Source organism: Nicotiana sylvestris, chromosome 12 (genome assembly GCF_000393655.2).
Source record: "Nicotiana sylvestris chromosome 12, ASM39365v2, whole genome shotgun sequence".
Taxonomy (NCBI): Eukaryota; Viridiplantae; Streptophyta; class Magnoliopsida; order Solanales; family Solanaceae; genus Nicotiana; species Nicotiana sylvestris.
Genome location: NC_091068.1, coordinates 157,619,648 through 157,631,380, shown reverse-complemented (window position 1 = coordinate 157,631,380; position 11,733 = coordinate 157,619,648). Strand labels below are relative to the sequence as shown.

At 35.7% G+C, this 11,733-nt stretch overlaps 2 protein-coding genes across 2 annotated transcripts; both read left to right on the top strand.

The window, feature by feature from the left end:
* The first annotated feature begins 135 nt into the window (after nt 1-135).
* On the top strand, nt 136-3,989 carry LOC104228370 (fructose-bisphosphate aldolase 1, chloroplastic-like). The gene is made up of 5 exons (XM_009780825.2): nt 136-546; nt 1,375-1,644; nt 1,970-2,079; nt 2,168-2,528; nt 3,477-3,989. Exons 1-5 carry the CDS (start codon nt 373-375, stop codon nt 3,753-3,755), a joined length of 1,194 nt encoding a protein of 397 aa, XP_009779127.1. The 5' UTR covers nt 136-372; the 3' UTR covers nt 3,756-3,989.
* An 839-nt stretch (nt 3,990-4,828) lies between these two features.
* On the top strand, nt 4,829-8,793 carry LOC104228371 (NADH dehydrogenase [ubiquinone] 1 beta subcomplex subunit 9-like). The gene is made up of 6 exons (XM_009780826.2): nt 4,829-5,065; nt 5,155-5,196; nt 6,255-6,336; nt 7,272-7,327; nt 8,240-8,313; nt 8,554-8,793. Exons 1-5 carry the CDS (start codon nt 4,934-4,936, stop codon nt 8,285-8,287), a joined length of 360 nt encoding a protein of 119 aa, XP_009779128.1. The 5' UTR covers nt 4,829-4,933; the 3' UTR covers nt 8,288-8,313; nt 8,554-8,793.
* Nucleotides 8,794-11,733: the final 2,940 nt, after the last annotated feature.

Below are 11,733 nucleotides of genomic sequence, written 5' to 3'. Positions count from 1 at the left end.
ATATCATGATTGTACTGTCGCTTTCAATTCTCAAATAACTCCAAGAAACCAAGAAATATTTTTCAGTTTTAATGACTTGAAAAGTCCATATGATAACATAGTGGAGATTCTTTTGCAAGGTGGAAATAATTCCATATATTTTAACCACTTGTACTACACCAAAAAGAAAAATCATGTCTACATGGCAAGTGTACATTGTTCAGAGCATGACAACCTCAAATGAGATATCTTCATTATGGTTTTCTCATTGCAGTCTTAGCACAGTTATAAATTTGGAACTGCTTGAGAACTTTGTTTGTGGCAAGGAGAGACTAGAGGAGAAAGCTGAGATAAGGTACTCTTACTTTGAGGAAAAAGAAAAAGATCAAGAAAATGGCCTCAGCATCTCTGCTAAAATCATCTCCAGTTCTTGACAAATCTGAGTTCGTTAAGGGACAAACTCTTCGCCAATCTTCCGTCTCAGTAATCCGTTGCCACCCTACAACCGCCCCTTGTCTCACTGTCCGCGCTGCTTCTTCCTATGCTGATGAGCTCGTTAAGACCGCTGTAAGTTTCATTCGTCTATTAATAATGAGTTTAACTTTTGTACAGTGATAGTGTAAAATGTATGCACATTAACATGTTATATAACCTACAATATTGTGTAGCCACCGACAGGGGAGGATTCACCTTGCGACCTACGGGTTCATGTGAATCCAGTAGCTTTTGTCCAAACAATGTATATGTGTTCGCAAACTTCACTAAATATCTATATATTTGAATGTGAACTCAGTTGCTATTGAAAATTTACTCGAGGTCATTGCAGAAACTCATAAACATTAAATCATGGATCCACCTGTAGTCACCAAAAGTAATCCAAATTTGATGACCTCAAAGATGAAGTAAATAACGTGTTATAACTAGTAAAAAAGAATATATTGATAGTATAGAAATGGGTTTCACTATCTGTATATAGGTTAAATCCATTACTCCCTCCAACCCAATATATGTGGCACCATTCGGACGAGCGTCAAAGGAGTTTTTTATTTGACAGCAATATTCTCATATGCCTTTTAAACATTTTGAATAGTTAATTACTGTGACTTATAATACTTTTTACGTAGTTTTTTATTATGTAAATTTTATTTCAAAAACTTAAAGATTCTATGTTCAATTCACTGTCAAAATTAAGAAGTTTGGCTCTCGAAATCCGAAGTCCGAACAATACCCCAAAAATTGAGACAGATGGAGTAATAATTGGCCGTCGTTAATGCTTCATCGGTAAATTTAGCAGATCGTTTTATGCACTTTTTAGTTTTTAAAAAAGTTTATAAGTCGAGCAAGAGGCAAATGAAAGACCAATGTAATAATGAAGTGTTTATGGTAACTGTGCAGAAAACAATTGCATCACCAGGGCGTGGAATATTGGCGATGGACGAGTCCAATGCCACTTGCGGAAAGCGTTTGGCTTCCATTGGATTAGAGAACACTGAGGCTAACCGCCAAGCTTATAGAACTTTGCTTATAACAGCTCCAGGTCTTGGACAGTACGTCTCTGGTGCCATTCTTTTCGAGGAGACTCTCTACCAATCCACGACTGATGGACGCAAAATGGTTGATGTCCTTGTTGAACAAAATATTGTTCCTGGTATCAAAGTTGACAAGGTATATTTGAAATGCAACACTTTTGGGAATTATATATTTAATGTAAGTCGTTGTAGAATCACTACAATGAAAAAGTAGTCGATGCAAAGGATACTTTGCACCCGATGATTTAAGATTCTGAGTCCGCCTTTGGTTGGAGGCCAGACGAATAAAATAACATGGTGTTCAACTATGTTTTGAAATTTGGTTCAAACTACATGCGTTATAAAGCAAGAGCGAAGAAGAGTTAATCGGGCTGATATAAGTTGAGCTTGAAAATGTTGTTTTTAATGATCAAAAGAAATCAAATTACGTTCCTGATCATCTTATGACTTGATTAAAACAGGGTTTAGTGCCGCTTGCTGGTTCAAATGATGAGTCATGGTGTCAAGGTCTAGACGGCCTTGCCTCTCGTACTGCTGCATACTACCAACAAGGAGCTCGCTTTGCCAAATGGTAAATTTTAGGAAATCTGAGTTACTTCAGTAAAAAGGGCAACTCGGTGCACTATAATGATATATACTTGATGTTTTTGGTATTTCAGGCGTACAGTCGTGAGCATTCCCAACGGACCATCTGCATTGGCAGTGAAGGAAGCAGCGTGGGGTTTGGCTCGCTATGCTGCTATTGCTCAGGACAGTGGTTTGGTCCCAATTGTGGAGCCGGAAATATTGTTGGATGGTGAACATGGCATTGAAAGGACTTTTGAGGTTGCACAGCAGGTTTGGGCCGAGGTCTTCTTTTACCTCGCTGAGAACAATGTCATGTTTGAAGGTATTCTCCTCAAGCCGAGTATGGTCACTCCTGGTGCTGAATGCAAAGACAGGGCAACTCCTGAGCAAGTTGCTGATTATACTCTCAAGCTTCTCCGCCGAAGAATTCCCCCTGCTGTCCCTGGAATCATGGCAAGTTTCCTTCTCAATTTTATAGTTTCACTAATTTTCAATTCTGAAGGAGAGTCGTGGCGTAACTGGTAAAGTTGCTACCATGTGACAAGGAGGTCACTAGTTCGAGCCGTGGAAACAGCCTCTTGCAGAAATGCAGGGTAAGGCTGCGTACGATAGACCTTTGTGGTCCATCCCTTCCTCGGATCCTGCACATAGCAAAAACTTAATGCAACGGGCTACTCTTTTTTTAAAACTAATTCTCAGTTCTATATATATGAGTTGCTAAAGACATAAAGCTATATAGATTTTGTAGTTGTTAATACAATAATACTTATAACAGGAAAAGAAAAGCTTGTCGATTGCCAGAAGACTTTCTGAATATACTGGGATATATGCATTGAGTTTAACTTATATACACTGACGGTAGTAGAACTTTATGCTATTAGTGTAATTTAATCTGTTATAGCAAGTTATCTGCCTTATTTTAAGGTAACTAGTTCCACTTATTGTGATCAGTTACATATAGTTATATTGTAAGTAGATGACTTAGATAGCAACAAAATATTTCGCACAGTCAGTGTATAGAAGTTAAACTCGTAAAAGTTACCAAAAAGGCAAAAAACATATAAAAATTACATTAAGAACCATTGAAACCTATGCTTTGGGATGTCTAATTAAGCTACAACAAAAACAAAAAAAAAAAAAAAAAAAAAACCCGAGTGTAATTCCACAAGTGAGGTCTGGCGAGGATAGTGTGTACGCAAACCTTAACTCTACCTTTAAGATGGCGGAGAGTTTCGAGAAATTCTTGGTGACTATCACTAGAAAGTTTCAACTTATTGTTAGTGCATACTGTAAAGGCTGTAACTAGAGGGAAAAATGAGTAAACTTTTGAGGTGACAAGCAACACAAATTTTTAACAAAGGTTATTGCTAATTAGTTCAATGTTTGTTGGCATTTGAACAGTTCTTATCTGGTGGACAATCAGAAGTTGAGGCTACATACAACTTGAATGCCATGAACCAAGCTCCAAACCCGTGGCACGTATCTTTCTCATACGCGAGGGCTCTTCAAAACACTTGCTTGAAGACATGGGGCGGACTTCCTGAGAACGTAAAGGCTGCTCAGGACGCGTTGCTGGTCAGGGCTAAGGCCAATTCTCTCGCTCAACTTGGCAAATACACTGGCGAGGGAGAATCAGACGAAGCTAAACAAGGAATGTTCGTTAAGGGATACGTTTACTAAGGGCATGAAAGTCTTGAACATGAAGAAGTGAAGAAAAACAAATAAGTTGGATGAGTATAGTGTAGCAAGTGGAATGCAAAATTGTAATCAGTATTAGCTATGGAGAAGAGTATTTTTGAGATGATTGATTATTTGTACAATTTAACCACTTTACTATTTGCTTGCTGATTGAAACTACTAGCAGTAGTATTTTATCAATGAATCATACACTACTGGTGGAACTGTTTCCTACAATGTTTGAGCTTGAATTAGTTTTCTAGTTTTCAGTTGTGTTGTACTAAGATAACCTTGGTTGTTTAATTTCTAACTAATAATAACTTTGATATGCATTTCATATGACTTTAGGTTACACTATACCTTATGGAGAGTCAAAAGCCTTCTTCATTGACTACAAAGCTTGAACAAGAGTCATTTCAGGGACTACCCATCATTTACTTTTAGAAAAAAAGAGGAATTATATTCCGGGCAAGGACTTATGTATACCTGTTGTTTACGTCAAACCAAGCAGATACAAATAAATTGTTTCCTTATATTGCGTTTAATAAAAGGACCGTCTGAGATGATAAAAAGTAATAATCCGCTCATAGGTACGTCATAAACCAGAAAAAACAATTAAACCTAAAGCGACAATTAACTCATCTAATACCATGCCTTTGTAGTGCTCCTTCTATCTCAATTTATGTGTTATTCCCTTTTTAGTTTGTTATAACAAAAATTATACCTTTCTATATATCGAATAATTTAACTTTTAACATCCTTAATGAAATAATACACAAATATCTATAGCTTGTTTCAACCACAAGTTTTAAATTTTTTTTTTAACTCACATAAATTGTGACGAGAGGAGTAATTCTAATTTGAATAAAGCAAGGGAAGTCTGGTGCACAAAGTATCCTGCATTCACACAACATTCGTAGAAGTGCAGCACACCAAGAATATAATTCAGGCAATCTACATTGATGCAAGTATGAATGATAATAAAATATGTTTTAACAAAACATAATAAAAAATGGAAATTTTTTATTTTTGCAAAATTGACTGTCATTTATGAAAGCCCCCCAAAAAAGGGGATCAAAACGACGTCGTGAGTCCCAGCATACATGATTTGGGGATATTCAAAGCAAAGAGAAGAAACGGAGAGCAGAGTGTGAAAGATTTAGGAGGGAGAAAGAGAAGCGATGAGCGGAGTAGCATCAGCGTGGTACGTAGCGAGAAGAGCAGCACAGAAGGAGAGAGTGAGGATCCTCTACAGGCGTGCTCTCAGAGACACTCTCAATTGGGCCGTTCATCGTCACCTCTTTTATTCTGATGTAATCTCTACCATGGATTCGATCTCCACCTTTCTTCATATCATTGTCTTTCTCATTAAGTTGTTAATTTTTTATGTTTTTTGTTTCAGGCCGATGCGCTCAGGGAGAGGTTTGAGGCCAACAAACACGTGGTTTGACCTCATTCTCCTTCATTTTTTTAAATTTATTTTTCCAGTAAATTGATGTTTTATGATTTTTGACATGTTATTTTATCCTTTTTAGGCATTTATATGCTAAAAGTTGTAGTAATTTTTTTGGTAGAAATAAATTTGCTTAAGCTCATTGTAGGAAGTAAGGTCTATATCTTTAATTTTTTTACATATCAAAAAGAAGAAAGACGGGCCCATAGCATTTGGAATGGAGTGAAATGTTTACCTTGAAAAATCATTTTCTGTGTCATTTTTCGGGGTTAGATTGGTATAAACTATGAAGTAAGTTGACAGTTGATTCTCAAAGTAAGTGCCATTTGATACTCATAGAATTCGAACGAAAAGAGTACAAGGATAGTGTTTTGCTGAATTTCTTGAGTATTAAAGATTACAAAGATGTATTAGTGTGGTTTGAAACAAGTGATATGGAGAGTTGGGATATGCGTGAAGGGAAATGTTCTGTGAAAGTCATTTTTTTCTATTGGTGGAAAATATTTTCTGGTAATAAATCAGTCGAAAATGAGAATGTCTTGCTTCTATCAAACACACTTATGTCCTTATTGTCATATAAAGTGACCTGTCCATGTGCAAAAATCTTGTCTATCAGCTTGTTAGTTCTCTTTTTATGCATTTGTGTGCAAAAAATTACCGGTTTTTGGTGTAAGCAACTGTCTTCAGCTCAATGTAGGGATTAAGGTCTATAGCTTCTTTTTTCTTCTTGAAAAGGAAAAAATGTATATGTCCTTATTTTTATATGAAGTGATTTCTCCATGTGAAATTGACATAATGAAAAGAAATCGATCATCTGCTTTAGTTTTACTATTTTCAAGTATTCATTCAGAAACTTTTATAATGAAAGAAAATGTTTTCCAGGACGGAAAGAAATGAATCTACTTGCTTGTCTTAGTATTAGCTGATTTCATGGGCAAAGGGATAAGCAGGAGCAGCATTCATTAGTGCAACTGAAGTAATGTACTATTCTTATCACACTTGTATATGTAATCTGATATTCTCTTTTTGTTCACTTTGTTGACATCCAGGAAGATGTTGAAACTATTGATAGACTAATAGCTGATGGTGAAGCAAGCTATAATAAGTGGCGGCACCCTGATCCCTACATTGGTAAATTTAATCGCGAGCTCTTAATTCATGTGGCAAGTTGAATTTTGTTCATATGAAGGAAATTTCAAACAAAAAAGAAGAATTCATCTGAGACCCTAGTGTATGAGGAATAAGTCTTCAACTCGAATCATTTACTTAAATTAGTGCTTGCATAGGATTGTGTCCAGATCTGCTTGGTTGCCCTTTTTTATGTGACATGCTTCCAACAGTTGGAGGTCGTTGATGTTTGGTCCCTGGGAGGATAACTTTTCTAAATTATGAGTAAAAGACTGCAATTTTTTATAACCAAGACTATATTTCTGGCAGAAACTTATACATTTAGAAGTGGATAGTGTCTAAGATTTCTGCTTATAAGATGCTAGCTAACTGGGGATTTCCTAAATTCTTGTATTGCCTGCATTGTACTTTTCCTTGATGGACTATCTGATTTTCTTCCTTATTACAATGTTCATTGTGAACAGCCGTAAAAATATGTTTAAACACTATTAGTGCATCGATACCGAAGGAAGAGAAGCATAAAGTCATATGCTGTTGTGTTAGGTTGTTTGGATGGGTTTTTAAGCTGGTCAAATCAGTTTTTAAGCTCTTTTTAGCTTTTTTCAGTGTTTGACAAAGTCAAAAAGTGCTTAGAATAAGTTAAAAACTGCTTAAAACAAGCCAAAAGCAGTAAGCTGGGCAATCCCAAATTATTGTTTTTTGGCTTAAAAGCTAGTTCGGCTGAAAACCCACTTTTTTTGAGCTAATCCAAACGGGCTTTAACTGAAAAAAGTAACTTTAATTTGCTGACACTCAGTGGACATGTTAGTTTCGACTATCTTGGACAGAAATTTTTCTTTTTTTATCAAGTAAAATTGGGCAGAGAAAATCTTTTAGCAACTCTTACTACTATTCTGGACTTCTAAAAGTATCTTGTTCTTCTTTGCTTTGATGAGCAGTTCCATGGGCTCCTGGTGGTTCCAAGTTCAACAGAAACCCTGTACCGCCAGAAGGGGTAATCTGTTTAGAAGTTTATTTGCATTGTGCACCCTCTCTAATTTATTTTAAGCGGTTGCTTGAGTTCTTTCCTGCTATCCTCCTTGTAAATTTCTACCAATACCATATTTTTACTTCTGTTTAGTACTGTGAGCTGAATACGGATACCAACAATACATCGATATCTTTTTTATTTTCTTTCTTGCCATGGTGCGTATTGAAGTTGAGTGATTGGCTGTTTATTTGCTCATTATGTGTACTGTCTATATTGTAGCTTCACTTTTCTAGGTTCATGCATCAACTGTGAAGGTTGGTGGTGTAGGATTTCAATTTTTTGTTTATGGGAGTAGGCATGATGTTATGCGGACTTTTAGGGGTCGTTCAGTTGGGAAACAAGTTATTCCAGGATTAATTATTCGGGGATTAGTTGTCCCACCCTCGAAGTAGAGAGGCTGTTTCCGATAGACCTCGGCACAATAAGATGGAACGAGATAGTGTAGTAGTAACAACAAAGGAATCCAGAAAGATAACACCAACAACGTAATAACCAGAAAATAGAGAGGAAAGTAATAACACTAAGCAATAACAACTCCATTTCAAGTTTGTGCTTTATATTAATTGCCAAAACTCAGTTACTTGTGTATCATGAAAATATATCTTTTAGAAAATTGAGTATCCTGCCATAATGCTTACTGCATTTCATGCCAATTTCTCATGATACACTCGTGTTTCTTTGTACTGGTATGGCAATTATATAGAATAAGCATTGGGCTTTCGTTTTGGTACTTCTATATTGCCTCTTCATGCTTGAGTTGCTACCATATATTTATTAATAGACATGTACTAGGTGCCAGATCCACCCAATATCTTATATTCTTGATTTCTTGTGATACTATCACAATGGGCCCTAATTCATAAGTTCTTGATGCAGATTGAGATAGTGTATGACTATGGCAAGGAAGAGGCTGAATTAATATGATCCTTTCTCATGGTTATAAAATAAAGGTAGAAGCAAGTTTGTTTATCTTCATATTTGCTGCTCAAATGGTTCTGTACTTTTGTTAGAAATGCAAGTAACTGCACTTCACTCGTACTCTGATGATGGTTATATCCCTCATCATAAATTGTCATTGTCATCAGTAATGGAAATATCATTCGTTCTTTATCATTCTAGTTATTAGAATGTATGCTTAGTTGCTTACCAATTCTCCCTTTTGATTTTACATGTTATGTTTTTGGGTGCAGCAAATTCAGAAGTTGCAGACATGTGAGAACATTCAAATCATGTCTCTTCTTTTTCTGAGTGACACCATCTGCTTCACAGACTTCTCCATGTGAATTTGGTATGATTATTAGTTGTACGTTTCGAAATGTGAATTGGCACCATACTATGGTTACTTTAATTTTCCTGTTTACTAAGTGTCAGCTGCAAACTGCAAAATTTCAAAAATAAACGTCAAAACATGGAGATGGAGCAAGTCAAAATCAGTGAAGTGCGAGGATTATGTGGCTTTTCAATTTTCTCATATTTTGATTATCTTTGGTTCACTTCTATCGTTGGTTTGGACAAATTTTCAATTAAAATTTGATGTTTGTCTTTTATCTATAGGAGTCGTGACGGCGACAAACATGGAACCATACTCAAAACCAAGATTAAATTGATACAACTTCGTTTTACTTACACCCATAGAGAACACGATTCATCTCTCTTTTACATTTATTATTACAGAAAACTATTCATGATAAAGATAATAGATTAAAATACACGATAGGCCAATAATTCGTGGTGGCAAAATGAATTTAAAAACTTTATCTATCCATATTATTCACTAAAAAATGAATTGGATAATGAACTTTTTTAAAAATGGATAAATAATGGGTTTAACTTTTACATTTGCAAGACCATATTGGGGGTCCCTCAAGTTTGGGAGACTAGGAATTTTGTGAAAATGGCACGGGCTAGCCAGTTTTTGTACTGGTAATTGGAAAATAGCCAGCGTTTGCAAAGTCATTGAAAAATAGCCATTGTTTTGCTGAAACACGAAAAGTTCCAGCATAATATGTGGGATTATGGAGCTCCTGCGCATAAACTTCTAGCATTATGTTGGAACTCCAGCAAACTGAAAGTTCCAGCATAATATGCGGGATTATGGAGCTTTGGCATATAAACTTCCCGCATATTATATTGGAATTACAACACATTATGAAATTCCAACACATTATGTTGGAAGCTCATATATAAAAAAAAAATCGAACTTCAGCATATTATGCTGGAATATTTCATGATTTTTAAGGGTGTTTTTGTTCAGATTTTATCTTTACATAAAAAAAAAAGTGGCTAAATTCTTATTACTTTGAAATTGTGATTATTTTTCAATTAACAGTTGTAAATCCGGTTATTTTAAATATTTTTCTCAGGAATTCCCTCAAAAGTGATCATATTGAAGAAGTGATGAATAATATGGATATTCATATTATCCGTTGGTCAACCTATTTTTTTTTTATGTATTAAATATGAATTAGATCGAATATTTCATTCTGTCCACATTCAACTAAGGTTGTATTGTGGTTCGGGCCCGACCCAGGACCGCGTGCCAAACGGGCCGGTTCAAGTGAGCCCGGTCTCTAGTGGTGCATAAGCCCGTCGCAGGCCGGTACAGCCCAAATAGCTCGTGAGCCCGGGACCGTTAAGCCCGGGACTGACAGGTGGGCCTGGGCCGGTTCAACCGGGCCAAACGGGCCCCAACGACTATTTTTTTAAAATTTATTTTTTAAAAAAAATGACCAACAATCAGATTTTTAAAATCTAGCTGTTGGCCATCCAAATTCAACCGTTTGGCACATAAAAAATAACCATTTGGCCCCCAAATTTTGTTTCAACCCTGAACTTTTTATAATTACACTTTTTCCCAATTCTCAACTATAAATACCCCGCCATTCTTTCATTTTTACTCACAAATTCATCAATCTCTCTCAATCTCTCTCTAATTTTCTTCTATAATTGCTTACTTTATTATTACAATTTCGTGAAAAATTGTGAAGTTGGTGAATTGAAGTATTCAAGTCTTCAAGTCTTCAACGACATTCAATTTTCAAGAAGTTGTTCGTCAATTCGGTAAACTCGTTCCAACTCTTAAGTTTTAATATTATAGTTTTGTTAATTTTATTTAGTATAATTATAATTAATATGACATTTTCTTTGAATTTTTTTTTGGTGGTAACGGTAAGGGAAAATTTAAAATTGGTGAATCTATTAGCCAAGCTACTACTCTTCCCCCGGCTCCCCGACCCAGACCTGTTACCCGTCCTCCTTCACCTGTTATTCTTGATAGTGATAACCCTTGTTTTCAATTTTTCGATAGTCAATTTTGCCATGATGTTGCACCAGGTCAATAATTAAATGAAGAAGTTATGAATGCTCTTTATCCTAATGAAACTATCTTTGAAAATGATGAGGAAAATGATGATTTAGATGAAACGCAACCGGATTTAGATGATACACCTACTAGTCCTGTTAATAACCCAAATGATGCCCCGCCTGACCCTCCTGTAGTAACCCCTACTTTTAATAGACAACCTGCTAAACGGCCTAAATCATCTCTTGTTTGACACTTTTTTACTCAACTAAGAGAACAACATAAGGCTAAGTGTAAAACTTGTGGGTCTCAACTAGTTCATAAATTTACTGGAGATCGTAGCGGTACGGGTAGTTTGACTAGACACATATTGAAACACCCTAGAGATAAAGCTAGATTTTTACAAATAAAAGCTGCGCAAGAGGGGACAAGTGTAGATAGTACGGTTTACCCTAGTACAGGTTCAAATCTAGTTCAACCGGGAATTAACATTGTTACCGGTGGCATTTTATATTATGATCCAAATAAAGATCGTGAAGAATTGGCAAAATTGGTTACTATTATGTGCTTACCCTATAGTTTTCCTTCTAACCCTCATTTTTATATTAGAAGAGTTTTTAATCCTACTTATAAAGAATGGACTCGCGCAACCGTAAAGAGCGATATTTATAAATATAAACATGAATATGAACAATATTTGCGCTATTTATTTACTCATATAGATTGTCGCATTGCTATTACTACTGATATTGGTAGAAGTGGTAATGACTGTGATTATCTAACTGTTACAAGTCATTGGATAGATGAGGAGTGGATAATGCAAAAGCGCATTATTGCTTATAGAATAATTAATTCACGCCACACAGGTAAGTTTATTGCTAACACAGTTGCAGATATTTGTAGATATTTTTGCATTAGAGATAAAATTATGTCGGTTTCAATGGATAATGCTTCTAGTAACACTAACGCTATAGGCTTGCTTACAACTACACTAAATCCTGCATTTAGTAATATTTTTCATGTTAGATGTATTTGTCATATTTACCATTTAATCGTCGGTGCTGGTATG